This window comes from Pelophylax lessonae (genome assembly GCF_965119305.1).
Source record: "Pelophylax lessonae genome assembly, chromosome: 6".
Taxonomy (NCBI): domain Eukaryota; kingdom Metazoa; phylum Chordata; class Amphibia; order Anura; family Ranidae; genus Pelophylax; species Pelophylax lessonae.
The window spans coordinates 106856631-106884600 of NC_138773.1; the positions used below are offsets into that span (position 1 = coordinate 106856631).

Here is a 27970-nt window from a genome sequence, read left to right on the forward strand (position 1 = left end):
ACTAGATGCAAAGCAAATTCACTGCAAATTTGCACCACATCAAAATAGCAATCTGTTCATACTAACTGATTGCGGAGTGTATGATAAGTTAACGACACTCCACAATCAGTTTGCAAAACGCAGCACGATTTGCAGAATCCATTTCCAGAATTCCGGTGTGGACAAAAAAAGTCCTGCACGAGTTTGGTCCGAATACAATGCAAATTCAGCCATACAGTTTGAAAAAGTAAAATTTTGGCCTCATCTGACCTGATTTGTGGAGGGCACGACTAATAGTTGTCCTGTGGACGGATTCTGAGCTGTGAATCAAAGCTTGCTTTAAACTTCTCCAAAACGTTATCCCTGACCTGTCTGGTGTGTTCCTTGGCCTTCATGATGATGCTTGTTCAGTAAGGTTCTCTAAAAAACCTCTGAGGGCTTTACAGAACAGCTGTATTTATATACTGAGATTAAATTACACACAGTTGGACTCAGTTTACTAATTAGGTGACTTCTGAAGGCAATTGATCCCACTAGATTTTAATAGGGGGTATCAGAGTAAAGGGGACTGAATAAAAATGCATGCCACACTTTTTAGATATTTGTAAAAAAAAATTCATAATCATTTATAATTTTTCTTCCACTTCACAATTATGTGCCAGTGTTTGTCTATCACATAAAATCCCAATAAAAACATTGACATTTTTGGTTGCAACATAAGAAAATGTGGAAAATGTCAAGGGGTATGAATACTTTTTCTAAGTACTGTATATGAGTTCTTATATGAATTGATGAATGTTACCTGTTTTATCTATTTAGGTATAATAAAAATAAGTTTTAATATAAACTGTGTGCTACCAGCGGTACCTCAAAATCCAGATTTTTGAATTTAAAGATATATTTGTGGTTTTGCGGATGTGACACCAAATAAGAATGCCATCACTTATACTATAAAGCTGATATGCATCTGACAGGATGCAGTCATTGTTAGACCAACGATTTTTCGCCTTACTCCTTCAATTTTTTTTGTCAAATTTTGTAGAGCCGCATTATGCCAATAAGACCACTGACGGCTTAAATTTAAGCCAATTTAGCGAAAATTGGACAAAATTCTATATGTGTATGGCTAGCATTTTACTATACAGCTGTTCATACATTGGGCAAGATCTGATTGTGTGCGCCCTGTATTAGGCTGACGGTGCACGTTACAATCTGACTGTACAATTTTCTTTCGATCTTTAGACCTTCTTTAAATCTATCAACATCAATGTAGAGCAACAGCCCATCTGATTGGATGATTGGATACATACTCACTGAATAGTAGGAGCTTTCACATTACATTTGGTAAATCTAAAATCTGACTGTAACGTGTGTAGGAAGTGTTACATGGAAAAGGGACAATCAAGTTAAGGCTTTTATTTACAAGACGAAAGAACAAAAAGAAAGTCTCACCTCTAGGTCAAGATTAATTTCATTGCCATCATGCACAGCGGGGTCGTCCTCAGCTAAGATTTCCACAATCTTCGTAACAGTAAGATCCCGGTTCATGATTTTGAAGTCCTGTATACACAGCATCAAACATTTCTCATTGTAATCATCGGGTACACACATAAAGTGGTACTTTACTTGGCAGTTACTATGATAGGATTATTTTCATGTTAAAGTGGACCAATTACATAAATTACACTTTGCATGAATCAGTACAGCATGTCTGTACTACCACATAACAATACATTTTTAATATAAGTACCTCCTTCTTGCCCTTACTAAAAGTACTGCTCTGACCCCCTTATAACCTAGCATAATAACAAAATTATCTCTGGCTTTCTAGATGCATTGTGGTCATTTGGCATAAACAGTGATTGAGGGCAGTCTATTCTTTTCATTAAAGAGCTGTACACACGGGTCTAAAATTGGATGGTTCAATAGAAACCGGTCGACATTTTGTGTAGAGCAGCCGGTCCGACAGAAGCTGGCCGAATTTCAGACTTCTGTCAAAGGGGCATGACTGGAAAAGGTCTGCCGATCGGTATCCGATTAGAGCTCTCAGCCAATGGCCACTGTGTTTTGGCTGGGAGACCATCCCCCTGTCAGAAGACAATAGCTCAGAAGGGGAGATCGCTGTACCAACATTGGATAGTTAACCGCTTCAGCCCTGCCCACCGTACATTTACTGCGGCACTCTGCCGCTGCTGGGCAAAGCGATGTAGCCCTACGTCACTCGCTCAGGAGACTGTAGGGGGCGAGCGCGTGCCGCCGCCGGCGCGCTCCCGCCCCTGCTCATTACCTGGGGAGCCAGCACGTGTGACCGGCGACTCCGATGGCCGCCAGCCACTCGCGATCTCCCGTAGCTGAGAGAGAAGGACAGACGGCTGATGTAAACACAGCCGTCTGTCATTCTACCTGAAGTGATCACAGAGGCTATGTGATCCTGCTATATATGATCGCATGTCTCTGTGATTACGTCAAAAGCCACGCCCCCTGACAGCTAGAATCACGCCCCTAGGAATACATTTACCCACTGATCACCAGTAATGTTAACCCCTTCCCTGCCAGTGTCATTATTACAGTAACAGTGCATATTTGTAGAACTGATTACTGTAGTAATGTCACTGGTACCCCCAAAAGTGTCTAAAATGTCAGTTAGGGGTCCGATCTGTCCGCCGCAATGTCGCAGTCCTGCAGAAAGAATTGCACATCGCCGCCATTACTAGTAAAAAAAACCAATAAAAATGACATAAATCTTTCCCATAGTTAGTAAATGCAATAACTTTTGCGCAAACCAATAAAAATACGCTTATTGAGATTTTTTTACCAAAAATATGTAGCAGAAAACAAATTGGCCTAAAATGTTAAAAAATTTAGATTTTTACATTTTTTTTTGAGAATTTCATATAAAAAAATGTGAAAAATATTGTTATTTTTTCAAAATTGTCGCTCTTTTTTTGTTTTTCGCAAAAAATAAAAATCGCACAGGTGATCAAATAGCACTAAAAGAAAGCTCTGTTTGTGAGAAAAAAAGGACGTCAATTTCGTTTGGGTACAGCGTCGCACGACCGCGCAATTGTCCGTTAAAATCACGCAGTGCTGAATCGCAAAATAGGGCCTGGTCATTGAGCAGCCAAATCCTCCGGGGCTAAAGAATCTCCTCCTGAGCTCATCAGTTTTTTTTTTTCTTTTCGTTCAGCCTGCTGGGTTAAACGAAAAAAAGAACTGATAGTGTGTGCCAGGCTTAACCACTTAAGCCCCGGAAGATTTTACCCCCTTCCTGACCAGGGCCTATTTTGCGATTCGGCACTGCGTAATTTTAACGGACAATTGCGCGGTCCTGCGACGCTGTACCTAAACAAATTTGACGTCCTTTTTTTCCCACAAACAGAGCTTTCTTTTGGTGGTATTTGATCACCTGTGCGATTTTTTAATCATGCGCTATAAACAAAAAAAGCGCGTAAATTTTGCAAAAATAACAATATTTTTCCCATTTTTTTATATGAAATTCCCCAAAAAAAATGTAGAAATCTAAATTTTTTAACATTTTAGGCCAATTTGTTTTATGCTACCTATGTTTGGTAAAAAAAAAATCGCAAAAAGCGTACTTTGATTGGTTTGCGCAAAAGTTATTGCGTTTACTAACTAAGGGAAAGATTTTTGTCATTTTTGTTGTTTTTTTTTTTTAATGAGTAATGGCGGCGATCTGCGATTTTTTTTGTGGGACTGCGACATTGCGGCGGACAGATCGGACAGTTGACTTGTTTACATTAGCCGCCTGCCTTTCTTCCGGTGTAACGGAAGATCGTGAGTGCCCACACGCACGGGGGGGTCCGTGACCGTGCGGGAGCGCGCCTCCGGCGGCGCGCGCTCGCTCCCTAGAGCCTCGCAGGCAAGCGACGTAGACTTATGTCGCTTTGCCTTTGAGGGGCTGACTGCCGACGTAAATCGTCGTGCGGCGGTCGGCAAGCGGTTAAAGCAGACCTTATTAGTGACATAATGTACAGAGTACATGTACAGAGCCCATACGGTAACAAGCACATGTGGCTGCCCCCTTGTATGTACTGTATACAACTACAATCTATACACAGAAACAAGGTTTTTAAAACAATGGGCACACTTTAACCACTTAGACCCCGTTCACACTGGGGCGACCTGGTCGCCTGACAGGTCGCCATAGGTCGCCTGCCATAGAGAAGCTGTGGACCCGTTCTAATAGGAGCGACACAAGTCGCTCCGACTTAGAAAAAGGGTCCGGAGCTTCTTTGGGGCGACCCGGAGTGACCTGCATTGACTTCAATGTTATGAAGTCCGTGCCGGCTGCTCCGAGGTCGCGGTGCGGGTCGCGTGCAACGCTGTACCCAAATGAAATTGACGTCCTTTTTTTCCCACAAACAGAGCTTTCTATTGGTGGTATTTGATCATCTGTGCGATTTTTACTTTTTGCGCTATAAACAAAAAAGAGCGACAATTTTGAAAAAATAACAATATTTTTCACATTTTTTTATATGAAATTCCCCCCCAAAAAAATGTAAAAATCAAAATTTAACATTTTAGGCCAATTTCTTTTCTGCTACATATTTTTGGTGAAAAAAATCGCAATAAGCATATTTTTAATGGTTTGCGCAAAAGTTATTGCGTTTACTAACTACGGGAAAGATTTATGTAATTTTTATTGTTTTTTTTTAACTAGTAATGGCGGCGATCTGAGATTTTTTTTTTGCGGGACTGCGACTTTGAGGAGGACGGATCGGACCCTTGACTGACATTTTTGACACTTTTGGGGGGACCAGTGACATTACTACAGTAATCAGTGCTATACATATGCACTGTTACTGTAAAAATGACACTGGCAGGGAAGGGGTTAACTTTATTAGAGAGCAGGGGTTAAGTGTGTCCCTAGGGGCGTGCTTTTAACTGTAAAGGGGTGTGGTTTTTGATGTAACCACAGAGACATACGATCCTACATAGCAGGATCCTATGATCTCTGCTGTTACATCAGGGAGAATGACAGGCGGCATTAGCCGCCTGCCTTTCTCCCTCTCCAGCGGGAGATCGCGAGTGACCGGCGGACAACGGAACCCCCGGTCACTCGCGCGGGATGCCCGTGAACAAACAGGGGGCGGGAGCGCTCCTCCGGCGGCGCACGCTCGCCCCCTATTGGCTCGCGGGCGAGTGACGTAGCCATACGTCACTTTGCCTGCACGGGGCTGACCGCCGCAGTATATGTACTTGCGGCGGTCTGCAAGTGGTTAATGTAAGGATTAACTTAGCCCCCATTCACACTAGGGCGACTCACGAGGCGACTTGTGTCGCCCCAGGTCGCCCCAGGTCGCTTGACATGACCAAACCAATGTAAATGAATCAGTGCCGTCTTAATTGCCGCTATTAAGGTCGCTCCGACTTCAGAAAAGGGTCCTGTACTACTTTCAGGCGACCAGTGATCCGACCTGTCCCATATACTTCAATGGGAGTCGCCTCCTTATCTTAATTGAAGCGACCTGTAATCCGACTTGTCATCCGACTTTGCTAAAAAATGGTAGTGAACAAGAAAAGAGCATAATTTTCTTGCAGGCATTAGCGGTCATTTTTTTAGGCAGGCATGTCATTTTTTGGATTTCGTTTCTGGGGGGTCTAAAAAGTGTCCCTGTCAAGTTTCAGCTCTGTAGCATGTCCAGAACCCCTAAAAAAAAATCATTTTTCTTTTAATTTTTTGTAGTGTCTTTACCAGCTGTCTTTTATTCTTGCTGGCATTCATCAGCGGTCATTTTTTTAGGCAGGCATGTCATTTTTTGGATTTCGTTTCTGGGGGGTCTAAAAAGTGTCCCTGTCAAGTTTCAGCTCTGTAGCATGTCCAGAACCCCTAAAAAAAAATCATTTTTCTTTTAATTTTTTGTAGTGTCTTTACCAGCTGTCTTTTATTCTTGCTGGCATTCATGAGTGGTCATTTTTTTAGGCAGGCATGTCATTTTTTGGATTTCGTTTCTGGGGGGTCTAAAAAGTGTCTCTGTCAAGTTTCAGCTCTGTAGCATGTCCAGAACCCCTAAAAAAAAATAATTTTTCTTTTAATTTTTTGTAGTGTCTTACCAGCTGTCTTTTTTTCTTGCAGGCATTTAGCGGGCATTTTTTTTAGGCAGGCATGTCATTTTTTGGATTTCGTTTCTGGGGGGTCTAAAAAGTGTCCCTGTCAAGTTTCAGCTCTGTAGCATGTCCAGAACCCCTAAAAAAAAACATTTTTCTTTTAATTTTTTGTAGTGTTTTACCAGCTGTCTTTTATTCTTGCAGGCATTTAGCGGGCATTTTTTTAGGCAGGCATGTCATTTTTTTGTATTTAGTGTCTGGGGGGTCTAAAAAGTGTACCTGTCAATTTTCAGCTCTGTAGCATGTCCAGAACCCCTAAAAAACATCATTTTTACTATATTTTCAGGGATACGGCTTCTCTGCGGCTGGCTTTTTTTCTTGCAGGCATTTAGCGGGCATTTTTTTAGGCAGGCATGTCATTTTCTGGATTTAGTGTCTGGGGGGTCAAAAAAGTGTCCCTGTCAAGTTTCAGCTATGTAGCATGTCCAGAACCCCTAAAAAAAAATCATTTTTCTTTTAATTTTTTGTAGTGTTTTACCAGCTGTCTTTTATTCTTGCAGGCATTTAGCGGGCATTTTTTTAGGCAGGCATGTCATTTTTTTGTATTTAGTGTCTGGGGGGTCTAAAAAGTGTACCTGTCAATTTTCAGCTCTGTAGCATGTCCAGAACCCCTAAAAAACATCATTTTTACTATATTTTCAGGGATACGGCTTCTCTGCGGCTGGCTTTTTTTCTTGCAGGCATTTAGCGGGCATTTTTTTAGGCAGGCATGTCATTTTCTGGATTTAGTGTCTGGGGGGTCAAAAAAGTGTCCCTGTCAAGTTTCAGCTATGTAGCATGTCCAGAACCCCTAAAAAAAATCATTTTTCTTTTAATTTTTTGTAGTGTTTTACCAGCTGTCTTTTATTCTTGCAGGCATTTAGCGGGCATTTTTTTAGGCAGGCATGTCATTTTTTTGTATTTAGTGTCTGGGGGGTCTAAAAAGTGTACCTGTCAATTTTCAGCTCTGTAGCATGTCCAGAACCCCTAAAAAACAGCATTTTTACTATATTTTCAGGGATACGGCTTCTCTGCGGCTGGCTTTTTTTCTTGCAGGCATTTAGCGGGCATTTTTTTAGGCAGGCATGTCATTTTTTTGTATTTAGTGTCTGGGGGGTCTAAGTGTACCTGTCAATTTTCAGCTCTGTGATTGGCCAAATAAAAAGTTGCCTCGCGATTAGGTCGCGTCAAAGTCGCGCTAAGTCGCGCTAAGTCGCGCCAAAGTCGCGTCAAAGTCGCGCCAAAGTCGCGTCAAAATCGCGTCAAAGTCGCGCTGGAAGCGACGCTACTTTAGTGGTAGCGGCAGTGTGAACCAGCACTTAAAATCATGATAAAGTAAACGGTCAGCGCAGATCTACCCCCCTGTCTCAATAGGGTAGATACAAATGACAATTTACCTCTAAATGGGTCAAACTGATGCTTGATCCTATTATCTTCCTAAAGTGCTAGTGCAAACACATGTGACAATTCTGTAAGCAAATACTCTCCCAAATAGTGCAATCATTAAAGTGCCAACAAAGTATGTGCATAAAAAAAAAAATTACATAACCGTTAATTATTGCAAATATAGAGAAACATTCATCCATCTGGTGAGTCAGTTTGGGGTGATCGGTGGAGGATCGCACTGGGTAATTGCATGGATTTTTTTGGAAGCATTCTACATTTTTTGACATTTTTCCACTTCTCAATCACTTCTTTCTCTCCTGGAGACTTTACGAGGAGAAAAAGAAACAATTGGTGTAGTTGTTGATTTTTTTAATATCATAACACTGTGAATATGAAGTCCAGAAACACTGTTATATTTGCATTACTTAACAGTTATGCAATTGTTTTTTAATGCACATTCTTTGTTTGCACTTTAATAATTGCACTATTTAAGAGATTAACCAGTTCTGGACCGGAAGGATTTGCCCCCTTAATGACCAGGCCATTTTTTGCGATTTGGCACTGCATTACTTTAACGGAAAATTGCGCGGTCGTGTGATGCTGTACCCAAATAAAAATGATGTCCTTTTTTCCCACAAATAGAGCTTTCTTTTGTGGTATTTGATCAACTCTGCGATTTTTATTTTTTGCTCTATAAACAAAAAAAGAGCAACATTTCTGAAAAAAAAATCTTTTTCACATTCTGCTATACATAGCATTCCCAATAAAAAAATCGAATTCTTTTTTATCATTTTAGGACAATCTGTATTCTGCTACATATTTTAGGTAAAAAAAATCACAATAAGCGTATTTTGATTGGTTTGCGCGAAAGTTATCACGTCTACAAACTAGCGGAATTATTTATGTCATTTTTATTGTTTTTTTTTTCTTTTACTAGTAATGGCGGCGATCTGCGTTTTTTAGAGGGGCTGCGACATTGCGGCGGACAGATCAGAACCCTCACTGACATTTTTTACACTTTTGGGGGGACCAGTGACATTACTACAGTAATCAGTGCTAAAAATATGCACTGTTACTGTAATAATGACATTGGCAGGGAAAGGGTTAACACAGTGGGTGATCAAGGGGTTAAAAGTAAGCCTAGGGGAGTTTTTCTAACTGTGGGGGGCTTGTGAAATGATCACGGAGACCTGTGATCCTATATAGAAGTGATCATTCCAGAGAAAAGAACGGTCAGCTGTGTTTGCAACAGCTGACCGTTCTTCTCTCTCAGCGTGGAACGATTGCGGGTGGCCCGCGGCAATTGGAGCCGCCGGCCCCGTGCATCGGAGTCCCCGCTGCTGATTGGGGATGGGAGCGCGCCCCCCTAGCAGCAGGCGCGTGACCAATGTAGGGCTACGTCGGTTTCCTGCAGGAGGGGGCTGCCTGCCACAGTAAAACTGCGGTGGGCGGTCCTTAAGTGGTTAATTCTCACATGTGTTCACATGTGTTTGCACTAGCAGTTTAGAAAGATAATAGGATCAAGCATCAGTTTCATCCATTTAGAGGTAAATTGTTATTTGTATCTACACTATTGAGACAGGGGGGTAAATCTGCGCTGACCGTTTACTTTATCATTACACTGTTTGGGATTACCCACAGCTAGTCAGCAGCGAGCACAATTCCCTCATTTGTTGAGTGACCACTGATACCCTTGGCGCCGGATCTATTGTTGTTTTGTAACTTAAAATCATGAGCTGTTCTTGCTGTAGGTCTTGGTGACTTCCCAGCCTGGTGTCCCCACCTCTTTACCCACTTTTTCTTCCCTTTATTCTAACTATGGTTTTGTCTGCTATCTTTTCTTGTTGCTGTTCTTCCGTCTTCATGAGCCTCTAATATCATTTTTCTCCTGATGCGAGTCATGTAAGGACAATTTTTACATTTCGATGAAATTGTTGTGTTTGAGGCAATCAGCAGTGTCCCCTAAAATGTTTCTTAAGCACAGTGCATTTACCTCTGTCAATGCGGTGCACTGAAGGGCTTTATCTTCTCTGGGTACTTTTTAGAGTGAATGCCAAACTGCAATGCATACATATGGTGTGTCATGCTGTATGCACATCACAACAAGGGTTCACAATCGCATAAGTGTAAAAGAGAGCCTAAAACATTGGTAAATACTATTTTAACTAAAGAGAGAGAGGATGTTCTAAAATTGTTTAGGGCAAAGTTATGGATATTTCATATGCTAAAGGACACCTTTCAAACTTCTTAACAATAATAATAATAATAAGAATTTAGCTACATTCATCATCCAGATGAAACGCCTCATGGTCATAGTGGGTTCATAAGGTGGGGATCTATTTTTCTGGCAGCAACTTTTGTAAATGTCCCAACATTTGTCAATGTAACACATTGCATGCTCGGTCTTCTGGGCTTCACGGAATAAAAACCCTGTAAATGACAAAAGAAGACACTCAAGATTAATTAAACTAAGGGCCAGTTCCTACTAGTCGCATGATATGTCAAAATTAATGGTTTCCCTTCAAGAGCCGTCCTAACTGGTCCAACTTGTGTCGGTCCAACTGGTCCTGGGCATGATGGGTCCGTGAGGTCACAAGGGGCGGGGCCTCTATGTTACATTGCCGCATGGCCACGCCCCGTGGCTATTTAAGAACTGACAGACACTGTAGCTGACGCAACAGTGGTGGGCAGTGTCGGGATGAGGACCATTTTTGTATTTTTAGTGGATCAGCAGAGGAAGAAGACATCGGCGGAGGGAGAAGACTGGAGGAAGAAGACATTGGTGGCGATACCTGAGAATGAAGACACATTGGAACTACAACAGGGGACATTCTTCTTTTTTTAATAAAGGACTTGTCAAAAACCATCTACACTGTTTTTTTGGGGTAAATGGGTAGGGGTAAAATGTACTCCATGCTCATTCCCATGGGCAGGGGGGGGGGGGATTCGGGGGGCCCATCATGTTTTTTTTTTTGGCATGAGGTTTGATCCATACCAGAAGCATAGGAATTATTTTGATTGGTCAAAGGACAAGTCGCAATCATCTTAAATTTGGATCTTGTTAATTGAAGTCGCATGGAAGTCGGACCTGAAGTCGAAGGGGAAAGTCGGATCGGAAGTCGTGGGTCTTCAGTGTCGGATCAGTGTGAACATAGCCTAAAGCTAAATTCCAAGTAACTAAATACATAATTTATTGTCTACATGGGATCAGTTTTACTTGCCAAGGATTGCCAAAGGATTTGTTATTATGTACCGCAAATTTTATAATCCTGCTAGATAGCACAGCTAGACACACACACACCTCAAAAAAATTAAAGGAACACTTTTTAATCAGAGTACAGCATCAAGTCAATTAAATTCCTGGGACATTGACTTAGGCTTCTTTCACACGGTCCGCCTCCGCAGGCGGATCCGTGTTGCTCAGCGGGGATCGATCCGCGATCCCCGCTGAGCCGGGCGGATGACAGCTCCGTCTCCGCTTGCAGAGCGGAGAGGGAGGTGTCTCGGCACCCGCTGCCCTCTATGGGGGATCGGAGGAGAGCGGACCGCTTGTCCGCTCTCATCAGATCCGCTCCGCTCCGATTACTGAACGGATGGAAAAATAGGGTTTCAATCCGTCCAGATTTCAGCACAGGATCGGATGCGGATGGCAGCGGGTGTCAGCGGAGGTGACCTCCGCTGACACTCGCTGCCCCATAGAGCTGCATGGAGGATCCGATCAGATCCGCCTAAAAAACTGACAGGCGGATCTGATCGGACCGCCCGTGTGAAAGAGCCCTTAGTCAGTTAAGTAGCGGAGGGCTACTGGGCACTTATACCCCCTTTCTAACCAGACCAATTTTCAGCTTTCAGTGCTCTCACATTTTGAATGACAATTATGCAACACATATGAAATTTTTGTCCTTTTTTTTAAACAAATAGAGCTTTCTTTTGGTGGTATTTAATCATCACTGGATTTTTTATTTTTTGCGCTATAAATGAAAAAAGAATATAATATAAAAAAAATGCATTTTTCTTCGTTTCGGTTTTAAAATTTTGCAAATTTATTAATTTGTCTTCATAAATTTTGGCCAAAAGTTATATTGCTTCATATCTTTGGTAAAAATAACCGAAATAAGTATATATTATTTGGTCTTCATGAAGGTTATAAAGTCTACAAGCTATGGTGCCAATCATTGAAAATTGATCTCATTTCTTGAGACACTAAAAAGCAAGGAAAGTACACATATCCCCAAATGACCCCTTTTTGGAAAGTAGACATTCCAAGGTATTTAGTAAGAGGCATGGTGAGTTTTTTAAAGTCATCCTTTTTTCCCACAATTCTTTACAAAATGAAGATTTTTTGTTTATTTTTTTCACAAAATTGTCATATTACTAAGTTATTTCTCACACTTTATAGGCATACTTGCAACTACACCCCAAAATACATTCTGCTATATGGCGATACCACGTGTAAGATTTTTACACAGCCTAGCCATTACAGAGGCCCAACATCCCAGTAGCACCTCCAGGCGTTCTGGGAGGATAAATTACACTTATACTTTCCTGACAACCTATCACACTTTTGAAGGCCCTGGAGCACCAGGACAATGGAAACGCCTAAAAAATTACTCCATTTTTGAAAGCAAACACCCCGACACATAATCTAGCACGCATATTGCATCTTTTGAACATGTCATTTTTTTCCACAAGTTTTTGGAAAACATGGAAAGAAAATTAAAACACATTTTTTTTTACACAAAGTTATCCATTTATAAGATATTTCTAACACATAGCATGTACATAGCAAACATTACACTCTAAAATACATTCTGCTACTCCTCCTGAGTATGGCGATAGCACATGTGTGAGACTTTTACACAGCCAAGCCACATACAGAGGCCTGACATGCACCGTGCTCTAGGGACATAAAATTACAAATTTAATTTCCTGACTACCCATTACACTTTTGTGAGACACTGTAGGGCACTGATAAGCACCGTAGTGGCCCTGATGTGGCATGGATGAGCAGTCATGTGGCATGGAAGAGGCACGGATGAGCACTGATGTGGAATGGATGTAGCAGAGATGAGCACTGACGTGGCATGGATGTGGCACGGATGAGCACTGACATGGCACTGATGTTGCACCGATATGGCACTGATGTGGCATGGATGTGGGGGAAAAATATAATGAGCAGCTTAGCAGCAGAGGCAGAGCGAGCAGGCACATTGAATACCCTACAATAGGAGGCAACAAAATTCGGGTAATCGAGTATCACAGGATTATCGCTCTCCCATAAGGGATTCCCCCAGGCCAAGGCCTGCTCCGAGAGCAACGAGATTAGGAAGTCCAGCTTGGAGCTGTCAGAGGGAAATGCCCACTTGGTTTAAGAAGCCACAACACTGACTCGGTTCGCTGCGGGAGGGGGGCTGAACCAGTCATCCCTCTGGTAAAAGAGACTGCAGCTGCAGGAGCAGCAGCAGGTGCAACAACAGGAGGAACCAACTGGCCTAGCAGCACCAGCTGCAAGGTGTGCTGTGCATGCAAGCAACGTCTGCAACGCCAGAGAGAACTTATCCAAAAGGTGATCTTGTTGATCGAGCCTGGTAACCAGCATAGGGAGTGTAGGAGCACCTGCATCATCAGGATTCATGGCCCTTGTGTGCTGTCAGGGTGCCAGGAAACTAGACCACATGAGGATGCACGTAAAATAAATCAGTTTTTTGGAGAAAACAACAATAATCACACAGCAAGAGTGAGAAAGAGAGAGCAGGAACAAGCCGGGGACAGGTCCAGAAGTGGGTAGTCTGCCGATGTTAGGTCGTCAGCCAATGCCGGGTCAAGAGCCAGGAGAGTCGCCAGCCAAGCCAGGTCATACACGGAGGAACACAGAGAACAGAAAACGGCTAGCAGAGATGCACCTTGGAGCACACACAAGGGCAAGGATTGCAACCCAACAGGTGATAGATATAGTCAGGTGTGCAACATTATCAATGTGCGACGCCCAGGCAGCTGGAAGTGATGATTCAATCAGAGTCTATAAGAGGCAGCAGTCTGCACATGTCCAAGATGGCTGCCAACAGGAGCGCAAGGTAAGACCTTGACAGCAGGTCCTGCCACTGGCGCCCTGTGCTTTTTCGGATGAGAGCAGCTTCACCCTGACCACATGTGATGGACGTGAAAGGGTCTGGAGAAGCCATGGAGAACGTTATGCTGCCTATAACATTGTTCAGCACAACTGGTTTGGTGGTGGGTCAGTGATGGTCTGGGGAGGCATATCCATGGATTAATGCACAGACCTCTAGAGGCTAGAAAATAGCACCCTGACTGCCATTAGGAATCGGGATGAATTTCTTGGACTCATTGCCAAATCCTACGCTGGTGCAGTGGGTCCTCCTGGTGCATGACAATGTCCGGCCTCATGTGGCGAGAATATGCAGCCAGTTCCTCGAGAATGAAGGAAATTATACCATTGAATGGCCCCCAGGCTCGTCTGACCTAAATCCAATAGAACACTTCTGGGACATTATGTTTCGGTCCATCCGACACTGCCAGGTTGCACCTCAGTCTGTTTAGGAGTTCAGTAATGCCCTGGTCCAGATCTGGCAATAAATACCCCAGGACACCATCGGTCTTCTCATTAGAAGCATGCCCCGACATTGTCATGCATGTATACAAGCACGTGGGGGAGTACTATTTTGAGTTGCTGCAATGAAATTTCAGCAAAATGGACTAGCCTGCTGCATCATTTTTACACTTTGATTTTTGGGGGCGTATTTGAGTTCAGCCCTCTGTAGGTTGATAATTTTCATTTCCATCAAACAATGTGGCATCCTTTCATTCCTAACACATTACCCAGTCCATATCAGTATAGATATCCAGCATTATATTTTTCCCCATACAAGTGTGTGTATATATATTTATATATATATATATACAGTGCCTAGCGAAAGTATTCGGCCCCCTTGAACTTTGCGACCTTTTGCCACAGTTCAGGCTTCAAACATAAAGATATAAAACTATAATTTTTTGTGAAGAATCAACAACAAGTGGGACACAATCATGAAGTGGAACAAAATTTATTGGATATTTCAAACTTTGTTAACAAATAGAAAACTGAAAAATTGGGCGTGCAAAATTATTCAGCCCCTTTACTTTCAGTGCAGCAAACTCTCTCCAGAAGTTCAGTGAGGATCTCTGAATGATCCAATGTTGACCTAAATGACTAATGATGATAAATAGAATCCACTTATGTGTAATCAAGTCTCCGTATAAATGCACCTGCACTGTGATAGTCTCAGAGGTCCATTTAAAGCGCAGAGAGCATCATGAAGAACAAGGAACACACCAGGCAGGTCCGAGATACTGTTGTGGAGAAGTTTAAAGCCGGATTTGGATACAAAAAGATTTCCCAAGCTTTAAACATCCCAAGGAGCTGTAATGTTCTGGTACCTTTGGTACCCTAATTCCACTTTTCCTAAGTGTATGCGCCCCACCATTCTCTTTTGGTAAGGTGCGCATACACCTTTAAGACCGATGCTGTCATCACTGAGCGCCGCTGGAGCGGCTATTTCAACCTCCGGCGGTCTCACTCACATGTTCGTTCAACGCCGCGTAATCTGCCTTGAAGCTCTCATGCTTGCAAGCATACCTCGCTATCGGAACCACGCTGCTGATCCCTGTATCCCGTTACCGGATCATCCGTTCTTGCCGAACCTCTCCTTTACTACATCTGCACTAACTAAGATTGCTAGCTCTTGAGCCTAATACCATCTGCTCTTGCACTGGGTTGGTCTATCCTGTATGTTCACCTGCTACTCTATCATCTGCTACCATACATGATTGCTAAACCTATCTGCATCCCATCTGCTACTATCTTACTTTCAAGAACATTCCTTTCAAGTGTCTGTCATCTACCATCTCTACCCAACCTGTCTCTTCAGCCTATCATCACTATATTACTATACATATAAGTCACTCTAGGAACATCTTATTGAGTGTGTGTATTTACTTGCTGAATTGAGACTATCCACACATGATGAGTCTTGGGAGTTGGGATTGGTGTCTCAGCGTTTCTCTACATGACTACTGAAGTGGAATATTTCTGCAGCTGTAAATCCACATTATACATAAAACGCAGGAGCGTACAGATTGAACGAACCTCAAATGGATTCAGCAGAAATAACCACTCAGGTGACACAATTAAAACAGCAAGTAACTGCGTTAATACACGCACTTGCTGAATTAAGAGAAGAAAATCAGGCTCTGACGCAGCAGGTAACCAGACTGACACAACTTACCACTGCTCAGTCCCCTGAACCCAAAATAAATCCTCCTTTGGTATTTACAGGCGATCGCAAAAAAATTCGCGAATTTAAAAACGCATGTGAGTTACTTTTCTTGCTAAAACCCCGTACCTACCTTACTGATCACATTAAGGTTTGTACTATTACTTCTTACCTAACAGGCGATCCTCGGGCCTGGGCAGACTCTCTTTTTGAGAAAAACAATCAGCTTCTCAAATCCTATGCCTTATTTTTAGCAGAACTTACTAGCCTATATGATGATGCCAATAGGCAGAGTACTGCCGATCTTCAATTAAGGTCCTTGAAACAAGGTAGGAGACCTGTGGAAGACTTTGTCGCAGAATTCAAGAGATGGACCCTTGATTCAGAATGGAATGATGCATCTCTGAAAACTCAATTTAGGCTTGGCCTATCAGAGGCCATTAAAGACGAGCTCGCCCGAGCGGATCTGCCAAAAACCCTGGATGCATTGATACAACTCAGTATCACCATAGATAGAAGACTACGAGAAAGAAAGGCTCAAAAAATGGGAATGCCATTATCCAGTTCTTCTCGGATTTCGGCCGATGACCCCACTCCTATGGAGGTAGGAACCATACGCCCACCTCTATCAACTGTGGAAAGAGCCAGAAGATGATCTGGTAATCTCTGCTTGTACTGTGCATCCCCGGATCACAAGATAAACGTCTGTCCCCTAGTCTACAAAAAGAAGGGTGAGTGTCCACATGTCCTCCTAGGGGGATTGACAACTTCAATTACTAACCCTTACCTTTTTGTTTGCTTAACATTACAGTGGGACCAGAACAGGATTACTACTAAGGCCATGATTGACACAGGATCTTGTGGAAATTATATTGACATACGTTTTGCTGCTTTAAATAAAGTCCCTATTATTTCTAAACCTGTCTCAGTGAGTCTTATTAACGGTGTTCCTTTATCCTCTGGTCCGATCACTGATCAGACACAGGCACTCCTAGTCACTACTAACGGGTCTCATATGGAGACCACTACCTTCGATCTAATACCTTCACCCCACTTTCCCATTGTTTTGGGACTTCCCTGGTTACACACACATCAACCAACCATAGATTGGAAGGAACGGACCCTGGCCTTCCTCTCTTGCTATTGCGAGGGTACGTGTAACCTCCCGTCTTCCGGGAAGATCCTGTCTGTGGTGACAGATGAGATTGCACCACTATGTTATCAGGATCTCTCTGAGGTTTTTCTTGAGAAAAATGCTCAAGCACTACCTCCCCATCGAGACTATGATTGTAGTATTGATCTACTCCCAAATAGCAAATTGCCGTTCGGTCATGTTTATCCTCTTTCACAGGATGAACTTTCCCATCTCAAAGAATATTTGGATGAGAATTTGAAAAAAGGTTTTATTAGACCTTCCACTTCTTCCACAGCAGCAGGACTCTTTTTTGTCCGCAATAAGGACTCAAGTCTCAGGCCTATCATCGACTATAGGCAATTGAATGCTATTACAATAAAAGTTCGCTATCCTCTACCGCTTATCCCTGAGCTCATTGAGCAGGTGCGTGGAGCTACCTATTTTTCAAAATTGGACCTGAAAGGGGCATACAATCTCATTGGAATCCGTGATGGACACGAGTGGAAAACTGCATTCAGAACCAGATACGGATTGTTCGAATATCTTGTAATGCCATTCGGGCTATGCAACGCCCCTGCAGCCTTTCAACGATTTATAAACGATATTTTCAGAGACTTACTAGATGTCTGTGTTGTGGTATATCTGGACGATATACTTAAAAATTCACGATCCTTGTCTGAACACATGTACTGAATATGTACATGTACATGTCTGAATACATGTAAGACTAGTATTATCGAGATTGCTTGCACACAACCTATACGTGAAACTGAAAAAATGCTTGTTTCATAAAGAAGAGGTACTGTTTCTAGGCTACATCATATCCAAAACAGGAATCAAGATGGACATGAGTAAGATATCCTGCATTCAGGATTGGCCTACACCAACCACCCGCAAGGCGCTACAGCGATTCCTTGGATTTTCTAATTTCTACAGGAAATTCATCAGGAACTTCTCTGCCATTGTGAGACCCCTCACACAGCTCACTAGCATTAAGAGACCATTCAAATGGTCAGATGAAGCAAATAAAGCTTTTCACCTGTTAAAAACAAGGTTTACTTCTGCTCCCATACTACGCCATCCAGACCCATCCCTCCAATACATTCTGGAAGTAGATGCGTCAAACATGGCAGTAGGAGCAATACTCTCCCAACGACCAACTAACACTTCACCACTCCATCCAGTCGCCTTCTTTTCTAAATCCTTAAGCAGTCCAGAGGTAAATTACCCCGTGGGTGAAAAGGAACTGCTTGCTATAAAATTGGCTCTGGAGAATTGGCGACATCTACTCGAAGGCACCCGATTACCAATACTTATATACACGGACCATAAAAATCTTCAATATCTTCAGACTAACAAAACTCTCTCTCACCGACAGGTACGATGGTCACTATTCTTTCTAAGGTTTAACTTCCTAGTGACCTACACACCTGCAGATAAGAACAAAAAGGCGGATGCACTATCACGACTAACTGAAGAAAACTACTTCGAAATCCCTTCCGTTCCTATAATACCTCACAAGCGTATTATTGGAGTTGTCCGTTCTTTGAAGGAAGAGGTTTTGCATGGTATAAGTTTGTATTCACCCCCACCACAACTAAATACCGATGCAGAAGGCTTCCTCTACTACAACGACAAACTTTACATACCACCTACCATGCGCACCAAGATCTTGGAATTATCGCATGATGTGCCTATGGCAGGACATATGGGTATGACAAAGACTCTTAATCTGATTACCAGACAATTCTGGTGGCCTGACATGAAAACATCTATACAAAAATTCGTCTCTTCATGCAATGTCTGTGCCAGGTCCAAAATTGACACTACGAGACCATCCGGTCTACTATGCAGTCTACCAATACCCCAAACTCCATGGGAAGTTGTGTCCTTGGACTTTATAGTAGAACTACCTCCTTCCAAAGGATTTAATACCATCTTGGTGTCAGTGGACCATCTGACAAAGATGGCACATTTCATTGCTATTCGCAGACTACCTTCGTCCAAACAAACGGCAGAACTCCTGATGAAACATGTCTTTAAGTTACATGGTATCCCAAAAACTCTTCTGTCTGACCGTGGATCACAATTTATTTCTAAGTTCTGGCAAGAACTATGTCACATACTACGAATTGAGCGGAAGCTCACTTCTCCTTACCATCCGCAGACCAACGGACAGACTGAAAGAGTCAACCAATGCATCGAGCAATATTTACGTTGTTACACTTCTTACCAACAGGATGATTGGGTGGATCTTCTCCCTCTGGCAGAATTTGCCTACAACAACGCAACCCACAGTACGACCAAGCAGAGTCCGTTCTACTTGAACTATGGGTTTCATCCCTCTATTCTTCCACCACGCATCCTTCCTTCAAATAACCCAGTAGCCTCAGACTATCTTACCCAAATAAAGGACTCTCTGGGTTTGCTTAATACTACCATTGCACACGCTCACAGTCAACAAAAGAAGTACTATGATCTTCGCAGAAGACCTTCTCCTCAGTATGCTATTGGAGACCTCGTTTGGCTCTCAACAAAAAATTTAAGACTGAAAATCCCTAGCAAAAAGCTTGGACCTCTCTTCTTGGGACCTTTCCCAATCAAGAAACTTATTGGAAAAGCTGCAGTACAGCTTACATTGCCAATAGACCTCAAAATACATCCCATTTTCCATGTGTCGCTACTGAAGCCCCATGTTCCTGACCAAGGAATAAGGCCTACTATCCCACTTCCTCCTCCTGTACAAGTTGAAGGTGGAGAAGAATATGAGATAAAAGAGATTCTGGATTCTCGTATCCACAGAAGAAAACTTCAATACTTAGTTCGATGGAAGAACTATGGGCCCCAAGACGACACCTGGCTAAACACCTCTGACATACATGCCCCTAGATTAATCCGCAACTTTTATGCGAAGTACCCAGACAAACCAGCTCCAGAGGCCTTCAGGAGCCGGCCTTAAGGGGGGGGTACTGTAATGTTCTGGTACCTTTGGTACCCTAATTCCACTTTTCCTAAGTGTATGCGCCCCACCATTCTCTTTTGGTAAGGTGCGCATACACCTTTAAGACCGATGCTGTCATCACTGAGCGCCGCTGGAGCGGCTATTTCAACCTCCGGCGGTCTCACTCACATGTTCATTCAATGCCGCATAATCTGCCTTGAAGCTCTCAAGCATACCTCGCTATCGGAACCACGCTGCTGATCCCTGTATCCCGTTACCGGATCATCTGTTCTTGCCGAACCTCTCCTTTACTACATCTGCACTAACTAAGATTGCTAGCTCTTGAGCCTAATACCATCTGCTCTTGCACTGGGTTGGTCTATCCTGTATGTTCACCTGCTACTCTATCATCTGCTACCATACATGATTGCTAAACCTATCTGCATCCCATCTGCTACTATCTTACTTTCAAGAACATTCCTTTCAAGTGTCTGTCATCTACCATCTCTACCCAACCTGTCTCTTCAGCCTATCATCACTATATTACTATACATATAAGTCACTCTAGGAACATCTTATTGAGTGTGTGTATTTACTTGCTGAATTGAGACTATCCACACATGATGAGTCTTGGGAGTTGCGATTGGTGTCTCAACGTTTCTCTACATGACTACTGAAGTGGAATATTTCTGCAGCTGTAAATCCACATTATACATAAAACGCAGGAGCGTTACAGGAGCACTGTGCAAGCGATAATATTGAAATGGAAGGAGTATCAGACCACTGCAAATCTACAAAGACCTGGCCGCCCCTCTAAACTTTCAGCTCATACAAGGAGAAGACTGATCAGAGATGCAGCCAAGAGGCCCATGATCACTCTGGATAAACTGCAGAGATCTACAGCTGAGGTGGGAGACTCTGTCCATAGGACAACAATCAGTCGTATACTGCACAAATCTGGCCTTTATGGAAGAGTGGCAAGAAGAAAGCCATATCTTAAAAATATCCATAAAAAGTGTCGTTTAAAGTTTGCCACAAGCCACCTGGGAGACACACCAAACATGTGGAAGAAGGTGCTCTGATCAGATGAAACCAAAATTTAACTTTTTGGCAACAATGCAAAAAGTTATGTTTGGCGTAAAAGCAACACAGCTCATCACCCTGAACACACCATCCCTACTGTCAAACATGGTGGTGGCAGCATCATGGTTTGGGCCTGCTTTTCTTCAGCAGGGACAGGGATGATGGTTAAAATTGATGGGAAGATGGATGGAGCCACATACAGGACCATTCTGGAATTAAACCTGATTGAGTCTGCAAAAGACCTGAGACTGGGAGGGATATTTGTCTTCCAACAAGACAATGATCCAAAACATAAAGCAAAATCTACAATGGAATGGTTCACAAATAAACATATCCAGGTGTTAGAATGGCCAAGTCAAAGTCCAGACCTGAATCCAATCGAGAATCTGTGGAAAGAACTGAAAATTGCTGTTCACAAATTCTCTCCATCCAACCTCACTGAGCTCGAGCTGTTTTGCAAGGAGGAATGGGCAAAAATTTCAGTCTCTCGATGTGCAAAACTGATAGAGACATACCCCAAGCGACTTACAGCTGTAATTGCAGCAAAAGGTGGCGCTACAAAGTATTAACTTAAGGGGGCTGAATAATTTTGCACGCCCAATTTTTCAGTTTTTTATTTGTTAAAAAAAGTTTGAAATATCCAATAAATTTCGTTCCACTTCATGATTGTGTCCCACTTGATGTTGATTCTTCACAAAAAAATTACAGTTTTATATCTTTATGTTTGAAGCCTGAAATGTGGCAAAAGGTCACAAAGTTCAAGGGGGCCGAATACTTTCACAAGGCACTGTATATATATATATATATATATATATATATATATATATACACACACACTGTATGTTTCTGTTGTGCCCCCTGGTTAAGATCTGCAAAAAAGTTTACTATATTATTTAAAATTAAATATACTGTGTATGTATAGCACTGACCTTTCACATTACATGAATTAGGTGATATATTTTGTGCCATCATTTTGGAAAAGCAGTCCACAAGGGATACCTTTTTCCCTCTGCAAGAAAATAAATATTATTCTTATTAAACAGATAAGTAAAGTATTAACAGTATAACTACTGACATGATTCTCAGAATTACCATTACATTGTCAATAAGGTTAAAAATGAACAATGTCCAAGTTCAACCATCCACAAAACAGGGAGATCCAAGAACAGTCCAAGTAGACTTGCATTTATTCAGCAAGGTCATAAAAAATGTTTCATGGCATGCAGGCTTTGTACAGCAAGTCCATAGCATAAAACTGAACATCTCCTCTGAACTTCTAACTAAATAACAGGTTCCCCATCCAACTTTTTAGTGTTCAGCAACAATTCACAGCAGAGAGCATGACAGAGTCCCAAGCATTAGTCAGCTCACATATACAGTATAAAGCCTGTGCACAGTTTAAGGTAATACCAAGGCCTGGCTACCAGGTAAGATGTGGACCTAGAAATGGAGGCATGATCTCGCACACAGTTCTTCAAAGCTTCCAGACTCCAGGAGCCAGAGCCTATTAGAATCCTGAGAAAACAAACATAGACTTTGACTTCTTCATATTTGTCATAAACCCTAGAGCCCCTCACCATTTACAGATGGAAAGCCTAGGTGACACATATACATAGTCCACAATCCTGCAAATCAGTGCCTTACATAACCTCACCCTTCGGTCAGACCTGTAGGAAGGAACACATTTGGCTAAAATACACGTGGACACAGGATAGTCCATCAGCTTTTCTTTGTTGGGCAGCTGTCCTACGTTCTACGTAAAATTCAAAGTCTTGCAGAGCAATAAACCAATCTTGTCACCTTTGCAGTGTTCCCTTCCCTTCCGAGCCATCCACTGTAGTGGAGAAAAGTCTGTAATCAAATGGAACTGTCTTCCAAAAGGTAATACCTCAATGGCTATTGAATTAATCCTCAATGCAGGAATTGGTTTCCAGCTGAGGTATGCTACAGGATTCTCTTCTCCATTCATTTCCTTGGAACATGACTGCACCAAGGCCAACACCAGAGGCACTTGTTTGTACAAGACATTCTTAACTGATGTTGGTGGTGGTTAACTTTGGTATCTTACACAATTCTGCCTTCAGCTCTTGAAAAGCTCTCTGCCTCTTCGAACAATTTCACCTCAGTTGACTTGTTCCCTTTAGTGAGCTCAGTAAGTGGAGCTGCTATATTCGGAAAGTTAGGCAAAAACCTCCAGTGGTTTCCTACAATCTCTATAATGGCTATAACCTTTTATAAACACTGGTTTCAAACAGCTTTTAACTGCTTTCATCTTTGCTTCAATCCATTAGAGCAGGGATCTTAAAACTACGGCCCTCCAGCTGCTGCAGAACTACACGTCCCATGAAGCATTGTAAAACACTGACATTCAAAGACATGACTAGGCATGATGGGAATTGTAGTTCCCGAACAACTGGAGGCCCATAGTTTACAGCCTCCAAGCCAATGCTAAAGCCAATATAGTGGGCTTCTTCCATGCTTATAGAGCATTTTTTTTTGTACAGGCTTTTAACCAGGCCTTACAAATACAATCTACAACTGCCTGTACCTTCTGTAGATGGGAATTCCAGTTTAGACTAAAAATTACATCATCTAGATATAAATGCTGAAGCAGCATATCTGTAGGGTCTTAAGGCCATCATTCTTTGGTATGAGGCTGTAAGCAAAAAAGTGGGAAACATTACTGGTGCAGCCCATCTGGGGATGCAAATGCTGTCTTTTTTTTTGCTCTGCGGTACAGGAGAATCATGAAATAGGGATATTTAATTTAGTTTCCTGAAGGCACTGCAGAACCTCAGGCTGCCTTTCAGCTTAGGCATGAGCACTATGTGACTTAACTACAGGCTGTTAGGCTCCACTACAACCCCAAGGGCTAACTTTTTCTATACCTCTTTTATAATGTCTTTTCCAGTTCCCAAACAAGTTTTTAACTTTACTTTACATGAGGCTCAGTCTGCACAATAAGAAAAGGGGGGAGGGATAAAGTGGCAACTAGTCGGGTGTGTAAACCGGTACACAAAATGCTGGAATCAATATATGTGTATAGAACCATACAAAGGGACTAATGGTAAAATCAATATCTATACCATAAATATGTAAAATACCAGTGTAAAGGTTACTGTGACTATACAAATAATAAAAAATGAATAAATAGCACCAAAAATAAATAAATATATGAAATGCCATGCACAAAAAAACACTGCTAAAGTGACTGTGTACAAAGTGATGTGCCAAAAAGATAAATAAAAGTTAAATAAATGGTAGTAATGTAAACAATATATACCATAACGTGATAAATATATGTGTGAAAATCACTCATAAAGTGACAATGCTAAAGTGATACTGTGCACAGTGATGGTCAGATCAACAAAAAATAATTTAAATGGATGGTGATATATCATATAAAAGTGTTGAAATAAGTGGCAATAAATAAGATCATCAGGTAAAAAGTCCAATACAAAAGTCTGTGCTTAAAAATGGCCGTGCAATCAAGTGGAGAATCCGTCTAGGTATTGAACCCAAGCAACACTGGGTGGAGTGGTGAGGTAAAGAGGTGCCCGTGCTCCTTTTTGCTATAATATGCACTCACCAAAAGGAGTAACCCCTACAGGGGTATCACGCCTTAATACCAATCCTTCTCGCATCCTCCTAAGACTGGGGCACCTTGATCCTTGAATAGAGTATCCTATAGTCGGGCCAGACGACACGCGCCAGGGATCCTCAGACTGTAGTGGGCTCACCAAGTAAACACAAACAGGAAGGGACCAAGATGAAAGGTTTTTTCAGGTGCAATCGATGTTTGCTCCCAGGATGGAGGCTCAGTCTCCACAATATCATAGTAAATTATGTTTGTTTAGCATAGAACATCTTCTATTTTTTTTCAAAGACTACAAGGTATTCTCTGACTGAACGAAGGGGAGAGGAGGGGCAGTGATGTCACAATTTGTCCAATCAGAGAGTGCCTTGTATTCTTTAATAAAAATACAAGGTATTCTATGAATAACAATGGTGCCAAACAAGAGACCCCCTGTGGTCAGTGTGCAATGGAGCGGCCACTCGCATAGATACTGAGCAAGACCCGGAAGGCTTTCACTGTAGCATCGACTACTACGGTAATTTCCAGCTTTCCCAGCAGCCCACTAGATATAAATTATCCTTAATTGCATTGTGGCAAGCTGGACCAATGTAAATATGCAAGGCAAATAATACCTTAATTTTCAACAACCACACCCATGGCATCAAGCCTTATAGAAGCAAGATACAGTATCTCACATCAGGCACATAATACAGACTAGGCATAATTTAAATGGTTAGCAGTAAAGAATATTTTGTATGTAAAACATCAGGCCTTTTTAAATGTAATTATGACTCTTTAGTGCATGTTTTAGAGTATTTTGGAGTATATCGAAACCATTTTTGGATTTATTTTTAATCCAGGGTTATCATATAATATAATGGTCTGTCCGCCACCCAAGCTGGAAACTTTTCAAATATTTTACAATTTATACACAACATGATTTACTTACGGATTCTCTTCATGAGTGACGTGGTAGGCCAAATAGACAATATATGTCAGGAAGGTACGAAGCAGTATTGTTGCATAGGGGGAGTGTACCTCTTCAGGGTCGCCATTTCCTGCTGAATAAGTCAAATCTAAAATAAAGTTATACTGCAATATCACATCAGAATTAAAATTTTAGTAATTAAGAAATAAGAGATTGTAGAAAGAGTGGTTGAACATGTTATACAAGTGTATCTTTTTTTTTTTTTTTTTATCAGGTAACTTGATTAAAAATACCCATAGCAGCCAGTCAGTGTTCTTGGGAATTTTTTTTTTCATAATATAGAAATGTGAAACCTGGTTGGTTGCTGATGACAATATATTCCCCTTTGTGCTAATTTTCATTACTCCAATTGTAATGAATCAACTCCAGTAGCAAGGGTGTATTAGCAGTATTAAACCCAAAAGCAAACATTTAGTACTTTGAAGCTTACCAATTCTTAGATGTGATGACTGCATTGGTTTTCTTTTTAAGGATTTTTTTTCTTCTTTTTTCATCTGGTGACCTGGCCAGTAAGTCTGTTATTTTTCAACAGAACAAGCTCCCTTCCAGATGTATCAGTTTACGGGGATGAGACAAACCATTTGACACTTGCAGAGGTCCTTACAATGATCAATGTTGATTTATTCATGCAAATATTATATCTTAAAAGAAAAAACAGTTTGTTGTACCTGGTTATAGGGTGTTAGAGCCCATTCAGGCTAGCGCGACACGACTTTGGGGGGCGACCTGTGAAGTCGCGTGCACCGCTGTGCACCGCGACTTCGGCGCGACTTGCAGAGACTTCACATAATGGAAGTCTATGCAAGTCGCTCCGAGGTCGCCCCAAAGTAGTACAGGACCTTTTTTCTAAGTCGGAGCGACTTGTGTCGCTCCTATTAGAACGGGTCCTGTGCTAATCAATGGAACGCAACCGAGCGCGACTTGTCAGGCTGACAAGTCGTCTGACAAGTCGCTCTAATGTTAATGGGCTCTTAGCTGGAGTTTGTCTTCAATTTGTTAGCATATTTGAATCTGCTAGTAGATCACCAGGTGAAAACAGAGGCAAAAAAAAGAAAACGAATGCAGCCACCACATCCAATGATTGGTAAGCTGCAATATATTAATTTTTGGTTTTGGTTTTATTACCGCTTTAACCTTGACAAATTTGTTTATTAATACACTGAAGGACAAATGTAATATAATGACATTATCATTAAAAAAAAAAGAAAAAAAAGGTAATCCTACTCACCAGCCAGTATGCGATCCATTCCAGAAAGTGTAAGGTCATAATGGTGGAACTTACAGTCTTTTAGAAATCTCCAAAATTGTAATTTTGTCATTAGAAAAGCATTATCAAAGCAATTCTCATTCCCCAGACTGCTGTAATACTTGTATGTCTTCTTCAGCACTGTAAGGTTCCGCAGGATACCATATTCTACCTATAAATAGCCAAGAGCAAAATTATTCGAAATGTTCTTTAAGTTGAACTCCCCCATCCCTGACGACAGTCTGCCTTGTGAAGTACTCCCTTCCTGCACACACTTTTATTGTGCGATTTTGACCGGAGCCACACACCCTTTGCAAATAAATGCCCCCTCGATCCTCTTGCTGATTAAAGCTGAGCTCCAAGATAAACAAATATTGTCTAAATTTCAAGAAGCATGTGTATTGATACTTGAATCTTGGTCTAAAAAGTACAGCAAAAAACTATAGTATCAAAATTATCAGCAGGTAACACTTTAAATGCCTTTATAGTGCATTAGTTTAAATGTAGCAATAACTGAGGATACAATTATTTCCCTCTCTAGTGCATGCGGCAGTATCCAGTATGTGTTGTGCAATTGTCATATACATACACGTGTGCCCTGCACGTGCTTTGGAGGCCATATTTGTGTGCGCAGGGTGGTGGGGTTGCTTTAAATGTTTATTTTATTTATTTCATTATATTTGAATTTCTTAACATTTCTTTAATTTCTTCTTTTTTTATCACAACATGCACAGAAGTTAGATAAAGGTAAGGTAAGTGACATTTTAGCAGGTATGGTGTTCATTGGATAGCTTTAGCACTTTGAAACGTGAGAGCAGCTACTATGCCGTCTACTACCTCCAGCCCTCACAAACTTACCCAAAAACTGGATACACACTATAAAATTTTCTTTCGATTTTTTCCTGTAGACTTACCAAAACCATATAATATGAGGTCAAATCTAAACACTTTCAATTTGTATGCAATCAGGAAGGCCCTTGCACTACATAGTTGAAGGTAAATCTAATGGAAATCTACCAACAAAAGTTGCATAGTGTGTATCCAGCTTTCGGCTCCCTTCATTATGCCACGGGCATGGCTCACATCATGGGGTCCACTTCAGGTGGGAATTTTTGCCTAAATTTGCACCTGAATCGGAAACCAAAGACGCCCAGGACCCTTTTTAAATGTGGGCCGCGGCTGCCCCAGTGCTGTGTGAACCGGCTCCATTGAGAGCCGGTCACACTCTCCTGTCATGTGAATTGGATGTGGGGGCAA

The 27970-nt window shown here is 41.8% G+C and overlaps 1 protein-coding gene across 2 annotated transcripts in view; it reads right to left on the bottom strand.

The window, feature by feature from the left end:
- Positions 1–27970, bottom strand: part of RSPH10B (radial spoke head 10 homolog B) — a 73420-nt gene that overhangs the window by 9623 nt on the left and 35827 nt on the right. Inside the window, exons 11-15 of one of the 2 annotated variants that reach the window (XM_082261882.1) lie at positions 26696–26885; positions 25429–25537; positions 21832–21911; positions 9755–9903; positions 1432–1539 (exon numbers count right to left, since the gene is read on the bottom strand). In XM_082261882.1, the coding sequence (XP_082118008.1) occupies positions 1432–1539; positions 9755–9903; positions 21832–21911; positions 25429–25537; positions 26696–26885 (636 nt within the window). Of the gene's footprint in view, positions 1–1431; positions 1540–9754; positions 9904–21831; positions 21912–25428; positions 25541–26695; positions 26886–27970 lie in introns of both variants that reach the window. The other variant, XM_082261881.1, reaches the window with a different exon arrangement.